Below are 23,206 nucleotides of genomic sequence, written 5' to 3'. Positions count from 1 at the left end.
TGTACAGATGCTGAGGGCTGAGCCCCTGTATACTCTCTTTGCCATTGTAATGGAAGAAATCCACCATTTGTAATGAAAGATTTCTACATACAGTTTATAGTTTGATCAGCCTGTGAATGAATATAGGCGGACCATGAAGCTAAGTAATGATGTTATCCACGATGATTGCAAGACATCTCCCGGATATTATTTCATATGTTAAATGAGTTTTATTGATTACATTAAAATTTTGTTTTGATTCTTTTCCATTCTGTTTCCTTGTTCTTCTAATTCCTCCTTTTTCTCCTGTTAGCTAGACTGTAATCCGGACCCTAGCTCACATACAGTAAGTATGGCATGATGAGGGAGTTGTCAAAAGGAAATTGAAGGCAGAGGAAAACTTACCTTAGTAAATGCCTGTTCATATTTCTGAATTTATTTGTCTTAGTTTTTCTCAGAAATTACTGGGGTATGTCTCAAGTTTCTACCTATATCCTGTCTTCTCTCCCGAGGCCAGGTTACTTCCTCTAACAGAGAGAATGTAACAGAAGAGTGAACATGAATAGTCTCTGTGGGAATTATCTATGTGTTCTGGGAAAGCTGTAGATAAATATGGGAAGTCAAAACTATTCATTAGTGCTGACAATTATGGCTGTTATATCCCCTCCGAGAAAGATGCAGAGATTACTTGCTACGTCCTTCTCTTGGAGCAAACGCTCAGTGAGGACAAGGAAGAAGAGCAAAAATCCCTACTCCTTTCCCTCGCCCTGTGTCAATCCATGTAACTAGCAAAGTGTGAGGTGGGAAGTAAACCACTTCCTCAAAACAAGGGAAAGATGGGCAAAAGTGAAGTATTAGTGAGGGTTCCCAAGATACATGCCCTTTCATGCACACTCTTTTTCCAGTAAGTGTCTTTATATAAGTTCTGTGACATTTATATGAATAGTATATCACTATTTCATTAACTAAAAACCTGGTCTGCTTGAAGAACAGAGGAAATGGCCACCACAATTTTTTTTCTTGCCATAAGTCTTCTTTCAGAAGTCAGTCCATGTTAGCATCACAAACAGCTTTCACAAGGTTGTCAGAGATGATATTCTAAAGCAATATTGTGAATACCCTTGCTTCCATTCCTACAGTATTCAGTAAATTTAGAAGAGGGATAAATCTCACACGTGCCTATTTGTTACTGTACTCCGTGCATCATTTGGGTATCAAGAGCTGGAATTGAATGGTTCTATAAAAATGCAAAGTTATATTTGGATGAATGTCAGTCTTTCTAAGTGTTACACAGATTATTAGGTCAGGTAGACAAATGGGAGAAGATTTTTCCTGAGTACTCCTGTACAAAGGGCAGTAGATGACCCGAGTCCTAATATATACTGTAATTCCTTGAAAGAACAGGCACAAAGAGGACCAGCCAGCCTCCAGGTAGGCAGTAGAGAACTAATGAAAATATATGCTGAGATTAAACAGGAAAGAGGCACATAAAATTATTTGAACTTCCAGAATCCTCTTTTGAGTTGTTTAATCTCTGTAAATCTTTAGAATTTTGTGCAAATGGTTTGGGGTTTTTTTTCATTGGCCCAATTACAAATTCAGAATTGATACTTCCCAAACTTTGTAATAATTTGTCTCTTTTTTACTATTTAATTTGTGTGGTTTTTGGTTTTTTTTTTCTGGTTGAAAAGTTGATTCCTATGTAATGGAAGTTGACATGTAGGGAGAAAGATGGAGGAGGCAAATGAAGAAATTTAAACATAGAGCTGTGTGCATGTTGGGCATTTAAATTCCACACTTGTTCTTGTGACAAGGGCCATAACAGGATCAGAAAAAAACCCATCACAATATGAATAACTTATGATGGTGGTTGTAAGCAATATAGAAAAAATGGCATAAATAAGCCATTCTCACTGCTAGTACAATTTTCTGGTGGACATTGCAAACTATGTTCTTCAGACTATTAAGGGGAATTAACTGCTTTGTAAACTTAAAATCTACCAAGTCAGAATGCATTCAGTGAGACTTGCTAGCCCAAGGCTTGTTCTTCTTCCTTTTGAGTGGAGGTGCTGATGTAGAAGGTGCTCTCAGATAACTGCACCTTGATGTTTATGCTAAGGTATTTGCCTTGAGGAGGAAAGGGTACAATATTATCTGTAAATTACAGTGATAGTGGGGAGTTGAAAAAAATAGTTTTCTATAAAGAAATCTCTTTATTATGACAATAACTTGAGGGTGTTTTTGTTTATAAGATAATAATCATATCTTTGGTTGAGACTGAAGACTCATTTAATGGGAAGCACCCTCAAGTTATTGTTTGGATGAACATATAAATTGAATATTCATATTTGAAAAGAAAGATGAGAAAAAGCATAAAACATAATGTTAAGGTGGTGAAAGATAATTCTCTAGGAGCAAATGCACTTAATGTATCACTTCTACCTCCTGCTCCATCTTACATCTTTCTTTCCTCTCCCCTTTCCCCCCTTCTTGACCTTACCTTGTTTTCCAGTCTTCTTTTCTTCTATACATGTTAAGAGACACAATCTTAAAGTTCATGCACCAGGGTGTATTTTCAAAGTTAACTAGAAGGGAATAACTGAAATTTACACAGTGGAAACATGTTGTATCCAACAGTCCTAGTCCCTCCTGGAGTCCCAGGGAATGAAGAGGATAATGTGGCAGTGTCCCTTAAGATGATATCCAATATTCTTTTCCTCCTGTGTCTTTCCAGGGATTTCAGCATCCACAAGAAGGCAAAAAGAGATCATGAGTCTTGTCTTTTGTGTTGGCAAACTTTTCTTCTATGTAATGTATTTAAAGACAACATAATTTTCACAGGCTATCTCGACAGGTTTGGTTTTGAGAATGGAGGAGTGAGTCTAAATATAAGAAAACAGAGAATAATTCAGTAAGCTTTGGTATTAAGAGAAGGGTCCCAGAATAAAGCTTTTCTACCATAAATCTGTACTATTAAACTCTCTTAGTTTTTAAAGCAGGGTGGCCACATGCAGATTGCTGTTGCCTGTTGGAGACAGCACATGGTAACCCCTGGACTATGCCCAGGAACTGTTTGGGACTTTGCTATTTGGCAAGCCTAAAACCATGCCAGGGCCCATTCTAACAATTTAACAGCATACTCAGTTGCATTCCAGTGGCATAAGAACATTTGCTGACAATGTTAATTTTACTAGCACAGACGTAGGGAGTAAGACTAAATAAGGTTTAAATCCTTGGAAGAAATCAATGGGATCCTCAGCAACCAGTCAGGGATATAAAAGGACAGTAGGGTACAAAGGCATTTTGACTTTTTTTATTTATTCATCTTCTATTTATTCATACTGAAGGATCTCATGGGCTGCTTGTGCAGGTGGAGTTAGACCTTCCTCCTCTTATCATGATATCCCATCATTCTTCCAACATCATCAGTTACCTTGCTGATTTTTTTTTTTTCTGAAAACCAAACTAGGCTGATTTCTGACTGTATGTCTCTAGTCTGTCAAAGTTGAGTATCTCTAGTCAGAAAGTTAGGAGCCTGTGAAAGGGAGGCTCTTTGGGCATAATGGAGTGTGTGGCTGGTGTGGGCTGCCCGTGATGGGCAGTTTTGCCTGTGCTGCTGAAGGCTGGGTGCTGCCTCGAGGGAGAGGAAAGTCTGCCGTGAGCCGCCTTAAATCTAGGGGAGGGTGAAAGAAGCATTTGCCACCCTTTGGTGGCAAAAGCTGAAGGTACAAGTGACATAGGCTCTAGGAGGTCATTGTATGCAAAAGAGCCAGTACGGAGGACTCATCACAGTATTCTGGTGCTCAGCAAGCTACAAATGTTCTGACTTAACATTTAAGGAGGATGCTCTGCCATTCCTACTGTGTTCCTACCGATGATTATGGTCTTAATTCTGGTGTGCTACTGAGCGCAGTTGCATACAAGTGTAAAAAATCATGGTGAGCCTGATGCCAGGGCAGTCCTTGAGTTCCCAGCGGGTTGCTGGGAGGAATAGAGCAGATCAATATCCAAGGGTCCCTGAGCTCTGAAGAACCACATCCACGCAAGGTCCTCCACGCTCTGTGAAAAGCAAAGACATTGCACGCTTATGCTGTCCTGTTGGTTGTTCTCATATTCCCACTGGCAACTGGCAACTGGCATCAGGGCTTGGGTTAGGGCAGCTTATGAGCTGCTTCCTTTGTTCATGTTTGTCATCTTTTGCTTCCATTACTGAGGTCTTTTCCTTTTCTCTGCAGTGGAGCATTAATGAGGTTTTAAAAGCACATATGAAGGAAAAGGAGCAGGTTCTACTCATCTCCTTTCAAAGCATGACTGATTTATCAGTTATTTGCTGTACAGAGGAGTGCTGTAGACAGCTAGTCTGATAGATTACCGGAAAAGTTTCTTCTCCAGCCTAATCACTGTCCATTCCTTGATATCATAAGATTCAGCTATTAGTACCAAGGGTGGTTATTGTGTCTGAACAGGGAGCTTAGACAAGACACATCTGAGAAAGCAGGCGTAGCACAAATTTAATGTTGGGTACTAATATGAATGTACTAGTACATGTAACATAGAATTCCCTTGCCTGTGTCCTCGGGAGGCAGATGCTGTTGCCTGTCACAGTGATCACAGATTTTATGGGCAATAATGTATGTCACTTCCATAGCATGAAAAAAAACTTAACAGCAGAGTTAACAGGAGCACTGCTGAAAGGAGCACTTGCCATCAGATGCACTAATTTTAAGTGTGCCTGTTCTTCCCTCTTATATTCTGGTTTATTACTGTCAGGCTGTTCCTGAGTTCTGGCCTCTTGGCGCTGCTTTCCAATAGAAATAAGAAACATGAAAGCACATTTTAGAGGAAAACATGTAACATAAAGAGGAGAAAGTAGGTCAGATTTCACTTGCCAATGCCCCTTTAAGTTAACAGCTGTGGGTCAGAATACATTTTTATACAGAAGCACAGCCAGAAAATTTAAGCTCGCACAGCGATGTCTCATGCTGTTCATAACCTTCATTTTACGACCTTTGATGCGTTGTGTGGCAAGTGATCAAAGACGCAAAACCAGAATTTTTTGGTTGTTTTAGTGGATTTAGTATGTCGGTTTTCTGAGAGTACTGTAATTATATATAATGGGGTTTTTAGTTGGCACAGTCTACGTAAAGATTTAGTTTCATCCCCTAGGAAGGGGAAAGCAGGGATATACTTTTTGTGTGTTCCTAAAAGTCCATGAAAGATGCAGTCATATCAGTGACATTTCTTTCTTAGTACTTTATCATTGTTTCTTTTCTCTTGTTTCATTTCTCTTTTCTCTTTTCTCTTAAACTTGATACCCGTTTCAAATGCCTACCCTTGTCTAAATATTTAGGGGCCTGCATTGTTACTTACAGGTTGTCTGCAATTGCTAGGTCACTGTTCCTATTTATCTCTAATAGCGTATTGCTCATTAAAAGGTAGGATTTGTTGCTATACTTTCCTCCAAACTGCCTCAGTTCTAAAACAGAAATCACTGGGGTAATTTTTCTTTATTTTCTGTTTTTATATTTTATATAAACAATAACATCTTTTTAATGGAATTTAATAATCTACTCTAACTCGAAGTACTTGGAAGTATTTTCATGGTAAGAAAACCATGTACTTAAAGCATCATAAACAGGCAGTTCTTTCAATAGTTTTGAATAAGACTGTGGACTGTATGCGATAGACAGGAAAACCAGATGTGACACCAGCTTTGTATGAATTGGAAGACTCTACTCTTCCTACATACAGTTCTGTGAGGAAGCCATGTAGATGGATGAATAATTTGGCTTGTTTAGGCATTGTAATTTTGCTCTGCTACAAGGGTAGAGCCAAAATTGTTTGAGTGCTGCTCAAGGACAGTATTTCTGTTTAATTACTTTGATTGTTTATGAAGTAGGAGAGTGCCTGTAGTGTCTATGTCACCAAAGTTTATATTTTCCATAATTTCTTCTTTTTTCCACATTTTATTCAGTGATTCATCTTTTCTTGAATGGTGCTTACCGATCTGACCTGTAAGTTAACAAAGATTCATTTTGGAGTGGCATAGAGATCCATTTATAAATGAAATGATTTCGTGGTACTTATATAGAAAGCTTTTTGAAGTACAGGATGATTGCCAACATGGAAAAATGTATTAGAAATGCAGAAGTGTGTTATGATAAATATAGCACTCATAGGTGGGGTTAAAGGCTGTGATATAGCTGCGTGCATTCAGATTTATTTACTGCGCAGAAATGAATCCCAAATGGCTATTTTTGCTTCACTGACTGTAATCCCAGCAAGGCAGCCTTATAGACATCTGCTAAGGTTTTTTATTATTATTTGGCTAAGATTTTGAGATTGAGGTGAGAAAAATCCAACTGTCACCTAGAAATGACCTCGAGGGGGTTTCACAGATTTGTCCAACATGTTTTTCACAGATTTCTACAGGCTTAGATATATTCCTTGCTCCAAAGCGCTTCAGACTGTGGCTACTCACATTTTCTAAAAAATAATGGACTGATATATGTGGTGTGCTGTTTAACCTTTATTCAGTCAAGGTTTTTTCAAAATATGAAGGATAAAGACCAAGCAAGGGACAAATTGCCCCACATTTTGCTTCAGTAGGCATTGAAAGATGTATCAGTTAATCCACTGTTATGTCTGCAAATAATTCCTTATGCTAAGTAGCCCCTCACATTCATAGCCACTGGACTCACTCTCAGAACATTAATAACTGCCATGAGATTTTGGGATATACTAGAACAATTTATTTCCCAGTGGGCTTCTTATCTAAACAAGATCAAGTCTTCATATCTTTATTTAGCCAGTATACTGTTGTAGTCTATCTGAGAATTATCTGTGTCTTGCTGCTTCTCAGTTAGGAGAAGGAGGAAAGAGCGTACAGACCAGATAGTGCTTCCAACTGTGCTGTTGTTGTGCCACACAGTTATCCGACAGTAATAACATAAAGCAGAAACATTTAGGTTCTCCTTTCTTTTTCATTTAAGTAAATGCATGCTGATAAAATTCTAATGAAAAGGAATCAGAGCACAGGAGCGAGTGACTTATTATGAAAATTTTCTGTGATGCATTGTAATGTTGGATTTTCAATTTTTAAAAGTGGTTACATTCCTAATTGGCGAACAAAAAGGACCAATTTATCCCTTGCTGCGAGAAACACTTTTCTTATATATTATTCTCATGAAGCCTCTAATTCAGCCAAACATATTATGTAAATGGAACCTATGAAATACCTTCTAAAATATACATCGGATTTACATTACTAGACTGTTATGTTAGATTGAGCAAGGGCCCTTGTTACACTACATGGCAAATTTTTTTACTTTCTTAATACTCCTTTCTAAAATAAATTGTGTGGTTCAAGCAAGGCTTTTTTTAATAACTCTTGGGGTTATCCTAAATGAGTATTTACTAGCTTCACCCAGGCATTATGAACATAACCTCTACATCTTCGTCTTTACTGATGTCAGGAACAAAACTTCTCTATCTCTTTTAAACTAGAAGTGCTTTCTTTTGAAACAAGATCTGCAAATGTTAGAATGCAGTGACTGTTCCAATGCCAAATGAATTTGGCTATATCTGCATTGCATACAGATTGAGTTTCTCAAAGCCTTATGACACAGATACTGTGGGCTGCAAAATTAGCGGACAGTATAATAGCTGTGAAAGCTACGCTTGTGTTTTGTGACACAGTCAGAACCCAGACATCCCTAGTTTGTATGCATTGCTTGCGAGTCTGATAGTGTTACAAGATAGCACATTTTATCATTAATGTTGTTCCTAAAGATGCAGTTTAAATGTGTACATTTATGGCTGTTCCCCTTCTGGAGAATGTAGTTTGATTTCAAACAGTTGTAATATATTAAGAAGCAAAATTGATTATCACAAAATAATTTACATTAGTAACTGATTGTAGTAGTTCATTTGCATAATGAAGTGCTGTTAGTCTTGGTTTCATACAAGTTTAGGTGGGAGTGTTAATAATGCCATTTTCATTTCTGGCATGGTTTTTTTAAGATACTCAACTTTTGATGGCTTTCTCTTGTGGATCTCTCCTCACACATAAAATATATTTTGTCTTTGAAATGAAAGTCAGAGAGGTGTGAATTTAGATCCAGGGAGCTTCCCATGAAACTAAAAAGATACTCAGATACTGAAGCAATAAAAATGAGCAATTAACCCTAAAACAGAAATATCCATTAAAGCTATAGGCAAATTTGATTATATGTGCATTTCAGGAAGAAATCTTTGGGGTGTTTTTCTTAAGGTTATATTTGACTCGTGAGCCATAGGGACTTCTGCACCGTAGGGACAAGATAACTGCTCCTCCAGCTCTCTCTAATGATTTTGGGACCATCCAGAGCTAAAATGATTCAGATCATCCTCTCATTTTGCGTTACAGCTGTCTTTTTAAAATTATTATTTGTTACATTCAGAACAGCAAGTGGGCAACTAATAAGGATTAGTAATGGGGAGGTTTTATTTAATTCAGTTTTTAAGCTGCTTTATTCAACAAAATCCTTAAAACACAGAGATTATATTTTTGGAGATACCAACACACTGCCATGAATGCTATAGTGTGTGCAACTCTAAAGCATATTTTCATGGAAGATTAAATGCTTATATACAGTATCTGAAATTATTATTGATTATGTTTTGCAGTCGTATTCCCACATTCAGGGCTTGGTGATTTACTGTTTCAGTGGGTTTTCAAAGCATTGTCTAGCAGGATTTATAGAAGCTATAGTAGTATTGCTAACTCTAATGATTTTATCACAAGTCCTGCTGTATTTGATGTTGTATTTTAATACCTGTGTCGCGGAGTACAGTGAATATGTGAGAATTCCTCCTTTTATTTTTAAAAATAATTCTCTTTCTTCCTAGTTACTAAAAAAATTTAACATTTAACCCATTTCTACCTGTGTTTGCCCACAGACAAATAAAAGGAATAAAGTAGTTCAGCATCAGAATGGGAATCTCACTGTTCTTTTCAGCTTAATGCATCTCTTTATTTTTCCAATTTTGATACTTCAGGTTGGTAATACTCCTCAAGGAGAAGAGATAAGCAAGCATTATTGTATAACACTTACAGAGCACATAACTTTATCAAAGGGGTCATAGTCATTATTTTGGAACTGACAGTTAAGGTATGTCCATCAGGAGTTAGCAGAAGTTAACTTCTATTAGAGGAAACCCATTAGGTTTATCACTGTGTTCCTGCAGTGAAGACACATTTCATGTGTATGTAATATTTCTTGTATTACTCATTTTTTCTTTCACCTCCAGTGTACTGGTCCTGAGCAGGATTTTGGGAGCTGCTGCCCCTCCTTGCTGTGGCCACTGCTGGAGGGTTTCTGAGTGCAGGCCAGCTCAGGAGTAAAACTATTTGTCCTCATTTATTCCAAATGTTTTCTCTCTGCATCTCCACAGGCAGTATCCTGTCAAGCTTGGAATACCCATATTTAGTTGTCTCCATGTAGGCATCTTCCTGTGTGGTGGGTGTCTGAGCTCCTGTAATGGTCCGTGGAGATTTAGTCCATATATACAATGGAGGCAGGCGGGTGATTCAGCTCACCCTAATGTAGATACCTGGAAGCTGATCAGCTCCAGCCTCCACTGAGCGTATTGACTATAGTGGGAATTTCTCGCTTAGCATGCAGGTAGGTATTTATATATAGCACTGAAGTTTAGGTGTCTTGTTCCCAGATTGAATCCCATACCTCTGACCAGAAGCTGAATTATTTTGCTCATTATTTTTAAGGGAATGCCCTCTCTGTAGAGTTCCAATGGCTGCCTTGAGAGGCTGAAGGCACAGGGTGGTCTTCATGAAGTCCTATTTAGCTTTCCTAGCTGGTCACATTTCTATTTAATCCTACCTACCACCATTTGATGTTTTACCATATATGAACTTACCTCACCTCATGCAAAGGATTTCTGTTACGAAAGCACTTCTCTTGCTTTAGGTTCCAGTTTTCAGTAAAGTTTCCACTTTCGGTAAAAACTTATTTCCTTTTCCTCGCATCTGATTTGTGTTAGAAACCATCTCTTTTAAAAAGTGCTGTCATATGCCAGGCTAAATTCTGTTTTTATGTATGTAATAATCTCGTGCACTACTAATGAAAAATTATTATAAAATTAGAAGTTTGAAACAAAGCTTTTTGTGGAGTTCGGCCCAGTCCTTGTTCATCATTTTCACTGTTTTGTTTTTAACAGGAGTCCTGTGCTTGTGTTCCAGTGCATGCATCGCCATGTCATTTGCCTAGACTGTTTCCATTTGTACTGTGTGACTATGCTGAATGACCGTCAGTTCATCCATGACCCGGAGCTTGGCTATTCCCTCCCTTGCGTAGGTATGTTTTAGCTGATTTCCTTTTTAAAAATGTATGTGATTTTGATTTCAGGGCAAGATTTTTTTTAATCACCTATTAGTTTTGAGTATATCTGTGGAATTATACTGTTTTCACAGGCGTTGTTTCATTTCATGGAGAAAATATTTGAATATTGAAGTGGTTCTTGCTGAGCATGTGAACTGGAGAATTAACTGGATTCCAAAGGGCATTTCTTTTAAAAGCAAATGCATACTTTCTTCGTATTAGTATTTTATAATCATGAAGTGCTAGCAGATGATAGCATTACACTCTGGTTAAAAAACAAACACCTTGACCTCCACATTTCCACTTTCAAATTAAGTAAATTGTTAACTTTCTTGGCCTGTCTTCAAGTACTAATAAAAAAAAGACCGCAATAGGAATTTCAAGTAGCCTTCCTGTTGATGAAGTTATTGCTACTAATTGTCACCTCATTGAATGAAATGTAGATCACCCTGCGAAGGTGATAGATTATCTGTTTTACCTGAGTAGGAAACAAAGTTTGACTCAACTAAACAAAGGCTTACACTGAATCTGGAAGATGTGTTTTGAGAATTGGTTCAATTACAATGGCCTATGGACTGCAAAATTCTCAAAAATTTTGCTGTGAAGAAATATATTAGAATTTATTTTCCCTGTTGCTAAATTTGCATATGTGCATATATGTTTGTCACAAGTGCTGTATAGTGGTATGAGAATCATTTTCCAGCATATTAGAAGCTGCATAGAAGATGGGTTTGCCTGGTTACCTGAACAGCTGACAAATGAGTTTCAAATCACTAGATGGGTGAAAAAATGACAAAATTTCTTAGGAGAGTGGCATCTGCTTAATGTGAGGACATGCCTTGAGGATATTGAAAGTACAGTAGTAAGAACCATTTAAAATTATTTATTTTTAATTGCTTCAGGAGCGATCTAGCAATGGTCATCAGTTCACATTTCACTAGAATTGCTGTTTATGTGCTGTCTCACCAGGTCTCATCTTACTTCCCCCCCAACAGTTTGCTCTGCCACTGCATTTACACACTAATGTCATACTGCACAAAACACTTTTTAATGTTGTGTAAGAAAACTTGTCATGAGGAACTTTATACCCAGGAACTTTATACCCAGTTTTAACCTAATATACCCAGTATACCTAGTATATCCAGTTTTAACCTAACAGGAACTTTATACCCAGTGCTCTTTCCTTGACCTTAACATTACTGTAGTACTGTGTGGTCAGCCTGTACTCTCAGCCTCCCTCCTTGCATCTCCAAAAGTTAATCCATTTTCTGCTCCCACACAAAGTAATCAGCTACTTGAGATGAATCCATCCTTTTTTCCCCTCGTTTATCAGTTCTCTTCCCTGTTCTCCTGTTAGCTCCTTAGGTTAATCAGTTATCCCAGTGGTGCAGCAGGCAACTCATCTTTCTCCTCTCTTGTGGGCCTCCTCGCAGCCATGGCTAGTGTCATAGAGCTTCCTCCACTTCAGGCTGTTATGTTAAACTTATGGCCCTTCCACCTCTTCTGTTTATAAACCCATTGCTAGTCACGCTGCGCAAAACTTGTATTAGGATTTTTCCATATGTCTTGCAACTCAAGTTGTTCATTTCAGAAGTTTTATCTGTCCTTTTTTCTGAGAGAGGAGACTTAAGAAGTTTGCAGAAGTTTTTACCCCTGGCTGGCAGTAGCAAGCCAGTCTTTTTCTCTCTTCTATGTGTTGAAGTTGAACACTATATAATATTGATAACACGCTGATGTTTTGGCTGTTGCTAAGTGGTGTTTCCACTGGTCAAGGACTTTTCAGCTTCCCATGCTCTGCCAGGCGTACAAGAAACTGGGAGGGGGCACAGCCAGGAGAGTTGATCCAAACTGGCCAAAGGGCTATTCCATACCATATGACATCACGCCCAGTATATAAACAGGGGGGAGTTGGCCAGGGGGTAGCAGTTGCTGCTCGGGGACTGGCTGGGCGTCGCTCGGCGGGTGGTGAGCGGTTGCATCACTGTTTTTTTCCCTTGGGTTTTGTTCCTCTCTCGCTCTCTTGTTGTTTTCCTTCTCATTACAATTTTTTTTGTTGTTCCAATTATTAAACGGTTCTTATCTCAGCCCACAAGTTTTCTTACTTTTGCTCTTCCGATTCTCTCCCACCTCCCACCAGGGGGGAGGGTGAGTGAGCGGCTGTGTGGTGCTTCATTGCCGACTGGGGCTAAATCACAACAGTAATTGAGCGGTAGAAGCAGAGTAGGGATGGGATGAGGAGAAAATGCAAGAAGACAGAGCTGAAATGTTCAGGGATGCAATTTCAGTCTTTGAGAGGTGAGGAAGGCATAGGCTTGGCCTAAGAAAGGGATACTGTAAAGGATGCACAAAGGATGACTGTACTTCTACTGTTCAAGTGAGATAGGATTCAGCTGTGGGGATGGAAAAGCAGCTATTGCTGCCAGGCTAGCCTCAGCTGTGTTATACTTTAAGTGTTAAAATAGCTAAATATGGAAATGCTAAAATATTGCTAATCTTAAAGTTTCAGAACTCCCCAAATCAGAAAGTTGTTTTCAAAATACTGTACAGTAAAGTAGTACTAATAGTAGTAGTAGTAATAACAATACAATTGTGGTACATTTTCTCTCTGTTCTTCAGTTAGTAAGAATGTTTCTTGGAAAAATGTCTGCAGACATTTTTGTCTTGTGCCAGTGGAGTGCATAGTTTAGGCGTGCCGCAGTGCAGTGCTGTGCTGTGCAGTGCAGTACAGAGATTCTTGAGCTAGAGCTGAATCGTGATGCTGAAGGGAAGGAAGTATAGTTGTGTCAGTATAGCGCATAGGACGGGCTCTTTGACACTTCTGGTAGGCTGACAAGGAGTGACCCACCAAATACGACTTCAGGACCTGTGCTAGTATCTCTGTACAGTGGTGTGTGGTGCTGTCTAGGCATACCTGCTTGCTCAGAGCCAGCTTGATTATCTCTAAGAAGTATTGACATTATACTGCGCTGGCATGCTTTGTGTTGGAGAGGTTCTCAGTCACAATCTCTGAGTATTCAGCGGTTTTAAATAATATTCCATCTAAACCTAAAATTGGTTGCTACCTCTGTCAGTTCTCTTTGTTGCGTTAGCAGTTCTGTATCAATAAAAGCATTTGTAGGCATTATCTTTCAGACTGCTTTGCAGGATGAAGACTCTAATCAGTGCTGTTGTATCTTCACTGGTTCATTTCTGCAGCTACCTGAACCTGACTTTGTGGTATGGAAGAAATTTGGTTGTTTCTAGAATTAGGTTATATTCGAGTTAGGAACTGATGACTATTTTTTGTCCTTTGAGAAAGTCATGAGGCTGAGTTGCGTCACACTTGTGAAGAAGAGGAATGCCTGAGTTGCCAAGAAGCCCTTCTCTCTTACTGTTCAGCTACAAAAGATTTTTAGCCTCCTTCATAGCTATGGATCCAGCAGCTTTCATCAGCAATGAATTGAATTAAGAAACATTCAGAACAGGATCATGTGATTTTCTTTTCTACTTATCATGGCACTCCTGCTGAATAGTATAAGATTGCATTTTTGCAATCTACATTTCGCAATCTTCATTTTAGCAACTGCAATTTGCAGTTTGTATTTACAAGTGAGGACGATAAAGCACTGTTTGACACAACTTTCTCTAATTACCTCAGTGAAGCCTAAAATGAATTCCCCTTGACAGGAATGAATACCATGGGACATGCCAAGAAAAGACTTTTCTTTCTTACTGTGGCAATGTTGGTTTAATACATGTTATCTGTAACAGAGCATGACTCAAAGCAAAAAAATATTAGATCTGAACTTTATTGAAAGGTTAGATGTTGATTTGAGTCTGCTTCTAAAAGGAATACAAAACAAAGTCATGTTTACTGTAATGAGATTTATGTTATGGTAGGTGACCAGGTTGCACAGACAGATCAAAACAGTCTGTATTAGTACATGTATTTTTAAACATCACAGACTAATGCTGAAGCAGTATTTATGGTGTCTTGAACAGAAAATACTAATTTTCTGAGTTCGGGCTTTGTAAAAATTATTTTACTTTTCCATTTTCATGAATGGATTTACTTAAAAACTAGCCCATTTCTTCAAGGCATATGTGCACACATTGCCTTGTGTGCTGTACAGGAGGGTTTGGTTTTGTAATTAAGCCTATTTGAATTGTTTGCATTTCCAATTAGTTCTGTTCATTCTAGTGTTTTTCAAAAATAGAGGTAACATAATGAACATAGCCTGCAGTTTCCATTAACATTTGACTCACTGTTCCCGATTTTTATCAAGGGAATGTACCCACATAGCAAGTTTTTTATATCTTTTATTGGATCAATCTAGAGGTGAAAGCACCGCACACACGACAGAATAAAAATGAACAGCAGCTGCTACAGCAAAGGGTCACTGTGACAGACAAGATCAGTGTTATCACATGTGTATGATAACTTGAGCTGGAAAGGATCTAGGGATTTCAGATAAACAATGCTTCTCAAGTAGGTTTGATTTCTTGCTTCCTGGCACAGATATACCAGAAGATGCATTTTGTCATTGCGTTCAGGTATTTTGTGTGGTTATATCCTTGCTTTTCTTTGATTTCTGTTGTGTGGCCTAATTAAGCAGGAGATAATATGTGTTCAGAAGGCAGCTATCATCTCAGCTGATGAGCTATGATGTATCACCTTGATAATGCCATAGCTTCACTTTGTTCCAACACAAAATGTGTCATTGCTGTGATTTTTGGAAGAACAACATTAATTCCTTAGTGCTTAGCTGCTAATCTGGTGCCAGGCAGCACTACTCCAGCTGAGAACAGCCAGTGTTGAGGACCAGAGCTCTGAGCACAGTAACTGGTGCATTGATAGGATTAGCTGTTCAGAGTAGTGTGGCAGCAGCCCTGCGATTCCAACCCACTGTATCAGCTCAGAGCAAGGACTTATAGATAGGAGCTGGCTAGATTTCATTGGTCATTAAAATAAAAAAGTAAACGTTACAGATTATACTCTCTCTGCCCTTGTTAAATGGCAACAAAAATCTATCCCATCTCTCTGTATGGTGTCTTGTATTAATGAGGCTTCATGCATAGAAATTTCCATGAGTGGTGACCTCCAAGTATCTTTGAAATAATTAATAAGGTGCTTAGAGGGACAGATTTGCATATGCATGAAAGATCATTTATGGTTATTTAGTTACTGTGCAGGGCAAAGAATCTCATAGCATTACCTCAAAGCAGGAATTGTATACATATATACAATGTATTACCCCTTTAAACACATACTGTTCTTATGATCACCGTTTCATTTTTAAAATAGCATTACAGCATTATGGGTCTTGGTCCCCAGGGTAAAATAAACTTCCACAGATCTTTGGTAGAAGAAAAGTTGGTGGGGCCAAGGAAAGACAAGGTTTTACACTGCTGTAGGCACTTTGCAAAAATGTCTTTGCATCACTTTATTTCTTACGAGTAATTATATGCATGATGTATTTTAAAGGAATCCGGATAAAAGATGCAGTTCTCCTGATGACTGTAAACCACTGTTTATCTGGAAGTAATCTGATTTTACCACATGTATATAAATAAATAAGTGAAATTACCACCAGTTTGTGTATGGAACTGCTAATAAAAAGGACTAAAGCTTTAAAGTATAATAAATTGCCTTAAGAACTATATTCCATTGAAAGAAAGCTTCTGGAGAATTAAGGAGGCATATGTATTAAGATTAAATTTTTATCCCCATTAGATGCTATTTGTATAATAACACTATCTTCTTATTTCTATAGAGGCTGTCAATGCAGTGGTGAATCATCTTTCAAAATCATAGTACCCAAAAAGAAAAGGGGAGAATAAATAGGTAGCCTAAGCAAAGTTTGCAAGTAAAAGGAAGGAGGAAAACTGTATTTGATTTGATCACTCCAAATAGTGTGTTTGAATCTTTTCTGTTATAGACAAAATCTCTATTAAATTTAGGAAGGCATGTGTGTGCAAGGGATTTTAAAGTGAAGGTCAGTGATCTATGAACAGAGCCTTCTCAAGAATGTAATGAGGAAGTAGGCATAGTTTAGGGGGGCTTAAAATGGAAGAGTGCACCAGTTGGTACAAGAAATAAGATTTACCTGGTGTGAAGCCTCAATTCGTCAACAGTTTCTGAAATCTGTGTTCTCCAATAATCCTGCTTAAAAATACTTGAAGTAATTTAGGAAATCTGAAAGTGCCAGAAAAGGCAGTTTATTATTAGAGGTATGAAATAAAAGGGATTGAAAGCAGACACATTTTCAGCTTTCGGAAGTTCTTCAAAGTGCTCCTTAAGTTTAGTATTTAGGGGGTGTTAAATTCTTGACAGCAACAAACTTTTTGTAATTTCTTGTTGGTATGAAATATCTGAGCATGCAGAAACAGGTGTAGGAGGCTGGAGAAATGCTTTTTATTTTTTATATATTGTACATCTCAGAAGAGGTTTTTTCCATTCTGAGGAATTAATAAAAAAGCAATTACAGTTTTCAGAGCATTTGTGGTGACAGTTCTAGTTGTATCTTTCTTTTTCCAGCATTCCCCATGACAGGGAAAATGCAGATATGTTACCATGTTGTCTATTCACATTCTTAAAGGGATATCTGAGCATCTTTTGGAAGGGCATTTGGCAATAGCTGACCTATTTTTTCCTCTTTCCTGGACTCTTTCTGTCATTAATTTCCCATGGCTGAACCCTGCTATCTAGTCTAAGGAGGGGTTGCATGCCCACTAAGCTGCTTCTTTTCATTGTCCCCAAGGGGAAGCTGGTTATTCCTTCTGCAGAGGGAATGCAAAAACTGCAGTGGTGAAGGGCAGTATAGAGGAGGAAACCCTTTTCTTCCTGTAATTCCCAAAGAGTTCTTCATAAAAAGCAGATTATACAAGCTACTATACACAGGTATTGGTTTGATGAACAGTGAACCTTAGATCATTTCCCTATATAAGAATAATTCAGATGTTCAGCCTACTCATTAATTCTGACTGTATCTTTCCTGTGTATTATGGGCAGAATAAGTATTTATTAGGGATTATTTCCCTTCTTCATGTTCTTTCTATTACAGCTATTTTATTATTCACGTTATGGTAGTTTGAACATACTCCATTGACTTAGTTCTTGTATATATTTCTTAGTAAGAGGCAATGTCTGCCCCTTTGGGCTTATCGTTTGAGTAGGTAAAACATCGGATGAGAAGCAGAGGCAACAAATCACGTAGAGGTTACACAAGAGGTCACTGACTGAGTTTGTGTTGGAACCCAGGTGTAGTCAGTCTCATTACAGTGCTTTTCCCATGAGCATATTGCTTCTTTTTCACCCCTAAGGTGTTTTAAAAGTAGATTCCTCTAATTTCTCTTCTTTTAACGTTCTACAAACTCTTGGTCAATATGCTAAGATGAATAATGATTTTTTTTCTATAAGGCTGTACATGGATTGAACAAGTGGCATAGCTCTGTGCAGCACCCTGTAGGAGAGAGTCTTGTTGACAAAAGATCGTCCACTTCCCCTATAATTTTTTAAAATTGTTGGAAGCTTATCAGAGAATACAGCTAGACTGCCTTCTACCCTGGTCTAGCAGGTGAAGCTAACCTGACCTCATTGAAGTAATTACAAGTTTATTCCAGCCAGACTTTGACAAGAAGGGAACCAAAAGCATATAGATAAACCAGATTTTTACTCTCAAGATTTCATTGAATTTGAAGCAGTTTCCTGAAGAACTTTTTATGGTCTTCTGCATTCTCCTCTCACTGTGGGCATAAAATAAACATGAACCAACAGTGTATCAAGTGTTTTTTTGTGTTCCTTTACTAGCACAAGCACATGAGGCTAGCTCAAAGGACGTGGTTAGAAGTCACAACAGCTCCTTCATTTCCATTTTCAATGTTGACTGAAGTTCAAGCAGTGACGTCTGAGGTTTGTTCCCTCAAGTCTTTGCTCTGTTTCCGTAGCAGCAGATTGCCAGCTCCATATCTAAACAGACTCAAAATCTTTAGAACAAGCAGAGCTTGATCCCATGGTATATTTGAGGCAGGCATTGGATTCTTATCTGGGAACAACTACAGTGAAATCATATCATGTGATCCTTACAAAAATCAGAGTTGCCATAATTAAATTCAGCATGAGATATGTTACCATAGGTGTTTTTCACCCTTATCTCTTACTAGTTCTTCTGTTGCAATATATTTCATTTGTAAATTGCAGGGAGATGACAGTGCACATAGGCTCGCTCTGGTCAGGAATAGGGAAGGAGAAGAGATAATGAAACAATCTTGCTTAGAAATTATTTGGCTTTAAGAGCAACTAGGAGTGAACTTTCAAAGCAGACTTCTTGTCCTATAAAATAAGATGTCCAGGGTCAAAGTAAACTAGACATACTGAAGCAGTGGCAGAAGTGTGTGTGTATGGGTCTATCCATCTTTCATCATTTCTATGTCCAGCTGAAGTGGAGGTGAATTTTTGTCTCAGCTGGAGTCAGTAAGAGTAGTGGCTTTGTCTTTGGAAATGAAAGGTATTCGTTCTGACTGGAAGTGCTTCTGCCCATATTGCTTTATCTTATAATAATCACTTGTGGGTCTATGGTTGGCAAGTCACTTTTAAGCTGCCATCTGACTGAGAAAAATCATCACCTAGATGAACAATAAAATCAAGTAACAGAGTCTTGTTAGTCAACTTTACACTCAACTGCTTGAACAGGTTTTTAATTCAAGCTATTTTCTAATTCATCTTATGTAAGTGCTGTTATAGCAAGTGCCATGATTTTGACTGTATCTCCTTGAAGTCTATCTTCTCCAGAAAAATGTATTTTTTAAGGAGGAAGGATCAGCTTCTGAACAAGAAACTTTTGTGTTCATTCATGGCTGCAGTGTCACTTCAAACCAGGACTAGATTCAGTTGTCCCTGGAAGGTGCTTAGAAGTCCTGAATGGCCTTGTTTGGTGCTCCTATTCTAGCCCACGGGCAGTTAATGTTAATGAGGGTGAAAGATGGGGATAATGGAGATAAATAGAAGGAAGGAATAATATACATGGAATAGAGGGAAGAGGATTCATGAAAGGAAGGAACTGAGAGAGAGGCAAAAGAGGCAGTGCATTAAGGAGAAGAGTTGGTGACTATTCAAGGAATGAAAGAAAAAAGATCTACAGAGGGAGTGTGAGTAAAATGAGAAAATAATGCCTTCAGCTTCCCTCACATTTTGGCGAGGCTGGGAATTTCGTTTTTAATGACAGTAGTTCAGTGGTTTATATGTGAACTGTTCTTCCACAGACTGGAGACACCTGAGCGTTTGTTCTAAAAATGTCCAACAGACTGTAGAAGATGCTAATTTTTACAGCTGAAATGTGCTTGAAGTGTTTATCTTAGACTTTTAGAGCAACATGAGGGGAAGCTGACCTTTCATGCCTGGATAATTAGAGGTTTCCTAACGGATCGGTTTTTATCTGAGCAGAGGGTCTCTTTCAGTACAGCGCCATCTCTGAGGTGGGCTGTACAAGCAGCAGCCTTTATAAGAAATCATTACTGTATGCTACCTTATATACTCTATAAATAACCTGCTGGGACCAACTGTGGCACATTCAGCATGTGTTTAATCTCTGAAGCCTGGTGATTAATATTCCCTCAGTCACTTTCTGAGCCTTGGTCTCCCACGTGGCAGCATGTAGAGCTGCTGCCACATCACAGAACCAGCTAAGGACATACCCCTTCAACAAGGAGTTGGCTTTAATTAAATTTCTGTGTCTGGAAAGTGAAAATCTAATTTTCTTTTTGACATTTTCTATATTACTACTTAGACAAAATTATGAAAATAATTAATCCCTGTGAAGCAGACATCAGCATTATAAGGGTACAAAAATATTGCATATAAATAATACTACTAATCACCAATCTGTTATAATCTATTGATGCAAGTTCTTATTAAAACTCTTAAATCAGATTTGTTCTTGATATAGCAGATGTGTCAAATGATTGCACAATGTAGGTGCAAGTGAGGGTTATAAAAAGTAACATGGTTCAAACTGCATCTCAATAAATTATATCTCCCCAGAAATGTATTTTAAGAAAAGAAAGAAATGGGGGAAAGGAGATAAGGTGTATGATTTAGAAAAGAGATTTTCATTCTGTATCTGGGTCAAATACAGTCCAATATAGTGGTGGCTGAAATTGGTAATAGATGAAAGTTCTGTATGTAATAACTTAGTGTTCTCATTCTGGTCTATGGGGAATCCATGTTCGCGTTACAAAAGCCATCATGTCACCTACTGTCAGTCGGTAGCCTTGTTTCCTTCCCTAAGAATGCAGAAAAGGATCTTGTAAGTGTGGAAAACAAAGTGCCTCTTTGTCACTGAAGCACTTTGTGGAAATCAGAACTAAAGGTGGAACAACATGGTGTCACTTGCACTGATGAAATGTCACTGAGATGGAATCTGCAGTGCTTTTATCAAGATCCTTTCATACTAACTAAAAAACAAAAGGTTTATGAAATCTGAAAATCTGCATGTTGCACTGTGTAATTCAGTCTTGGCATTGACTGAAGTATCACACTTCAGTATTTTTCCTTAGAATTTGATGCTATAGGCCAATTTCAAGAATTGGTCCTTGGATATTGCAATTGTAATCTATCTGCTTGAGATTTGTTAGGGGTTTTTCGCTGGATGGTTTGGAACTGCCGTTCCACAGAGAGGGTAGATGGAGCAACGGTACTGAACACAGGCAGCTGGGAGAAGACCATGGAAAGAGGTACTGGTCCAAGTAAGTTTGGATTGCAGGGTTACATCGGGCCACATCCTAGGACAATAAGAAGACACTAAACTGTCAAGCTATTGCTTATACAGATTTGCCACCATATGATAAAAGAGTAGTCTTATTTGGAAATAAGTCTATATTATTTAAGATTAAAAATAATGTGTTTAAGCAGATGGTGAGGTTTAATAAGGTCTTGTAAAGGAATTATTCAGAGGCTTACAGTTAGCTTTTTTTACTTTGATGCCTGATAAATTTGGGCTAGTTTAGAAATATTTATATTTCATTTTCCAATTTTAAAAACAATGTAGCCTCATTATTTCAATGAAAATAACAGGAAAATAGGATCTGCCAGAACAATTTAATATGCCGATGTTTACTGCAATATTTTATGTTTTGACCTTTAAATATCTCTAAGGACACTAACATTGCAATTTGCAGAGTTTAGGTGAATAGCATGGCTGGACAGAATCAGGGACATCTTCTAAAAAAGAACTTTCCTAGTACACAATTCAGTCTGATTCATAGCCAAGGTAGGGGATAAAAGGCAGAAGAGATACAGTTAATCGAGAATGACAGTGGAACTTATGTTTTGCTTATACATTGTTTAAATGGCTTGAAAATGAGGGTGAAGGAGGTTGTCTTATAAGACTTTTCCATTACTGAAACACTTATGGAAGTGAAACTTGCCGGACCCTTGCTAGTTGTGTCCTTCACTAACAATTTAAGTTTGAACAGTATTCACACATTCCCTGTGAATATCTTTGCATACTTTGCTTACTACAAATGCTCATGGATAAATTTCAACAGTAAATAATAAATTGTAATACAGCAACATTCGTAAGTTTACATAAATTGCGGAATGTTATGCATTACGTGCCTTGAACAGGCCTAGGCTGAAGCACCAAGATGCATCCTATAATCTATTTATTTGTAACAGAGGTCAGAATGTTATGGGAACAATTATATTTGAAACTGAGAGCATCTAGTGTGCTAGATGACATCTAGAGCATCCTGGTGTGCTCGCAGAGTCACCCACTATCTGCCTGTCAGTACCTGTTCTCTTCTCTTCTCTGTTCCCCTTTGCCCTAGATGTCTCTTTTTAAACCTCATAAAAAATGAGGCACCTGCTATAAAAGCAATGATCTGGCAAAGAGTGCAGTTGTCGCCATTTAGTGTACATCTCAGCTACTCCACCTTCAGCTCTGTGGCTCACACTGCGCAAGACACTCACCAATGCTTCAAGAATGCTTTTACTGTTAGACTTTTACTGAAATGGCCAAAATATCCAGGGCAGAATTTTATTGTATTAACATCAAAGTAGAATTCTGAAGAAATTCTCACCCCCGTTTAAGATATTTGGATGTGACTGAATTCATTTTATACATGTGTAAAACACAAATAGGTTAGTTGGAGGTGTTAAGAAACAGACAAATGAAACGTCTTACTGGGAAATACAGAGAAAGAGGTATGCACAGTAAAAGTCTCCTGCTTAGTTGTTCTGATTTCTTTCTCTCTCTTTGTTCCTTTTCTTTTTTTTTCCCCCCAAGAATAAGCCTATCCTGCTTCTACATTATTTCTTTTCACAATTTATTTTTTCCTTTTTTTTCTTCTTTCTGAGAAGCAAAATATTTTCTATTCTGTCCTTCACTGCCATTTCCTTTGTTGTCTGACCATCTTTGTTGCCTTAGTTGCTGATCCCTAAATATTACTGGCTCACCCTCTGATTCTTTTCCATCTCTTTTTCTCTTGCTCTTCATTTCTCCTTTCGTCTTTTTTTTCTCTCCCTCACCTTGTCATGCCTTGCTGTCTCCTCCTGCCCTCTTTTTTCTAATTGAGATTCCAGTCACTCTTGCTCTCTTCTGGAAGGACCACAAAGCAGTGAGGCCTCTGGGCAGATAAAAGCGTAAGGAAAATTGACTCTGGAGGTTGAGTAATGTAAAGAGGTCACTTATGAGGGTCAGTTTTATTGTCTGTGATCACTAGGAAAAGGGCGTTTGGTATTGTCCCTTGGCTGCATAGGTGAGCCAGCTAGGTCTTAATGCCTGACCTTTTTCTTTCCTGTCTCTCTGTGCTCAGCTTAGACACCAACCAGTGAATCGTGAGCAGGAATATTCACATTCACTTGTTGCATG

The 23,206-nt window shown here is 38.2% G+C and overlaps 1 protein-coding gene across 2 annotated transcripts in view; it reads left to right on the top strand.

Annotated features, from left to right (window-relative positions):
• PRKN (parkin RBR E3 ubiquitin protein ligase) overlaps positions 1-23,206 on the top strand; it is an 802,017-nt gene that overhangs the window by 502,726 nt on the left and 276,085 nt on the right. For both annotated transcript variants that reach the window (XM_075499098.1, XM_075499097.1), the window contains one exon: positions 10,198-10,334. In XM_075499098.1, the coding sequence (XP_075355213.1) occupies positions 10,198-10,334 (137 nt within the window). The remainder of the gene's footprint in view (positions 1-10,197; positions 10,335-23,206) is intronic.

Source organism: Mycteria americana, chromosome 3, assembly GCF_035582795.1.
Source record: "Mycteria americana isolate JAX WOST 10 ecotype Jacksonville Zoo and Gardens chromosome 3, USCA_MyAme_1.0, whole genome shotgun sequence".
Taxonomy (NCBI): domain Eukaryota; kingdom Metazoa; phylum Chordata; class Aves; order Ciconiiformes; family Ciconiidae; genus Mycteria; species Mycteria americana.
Note: the sequence above shows the minus strand (reverse complement) of the source record. Positions and strands in the feature narration are given on the sequence as shown.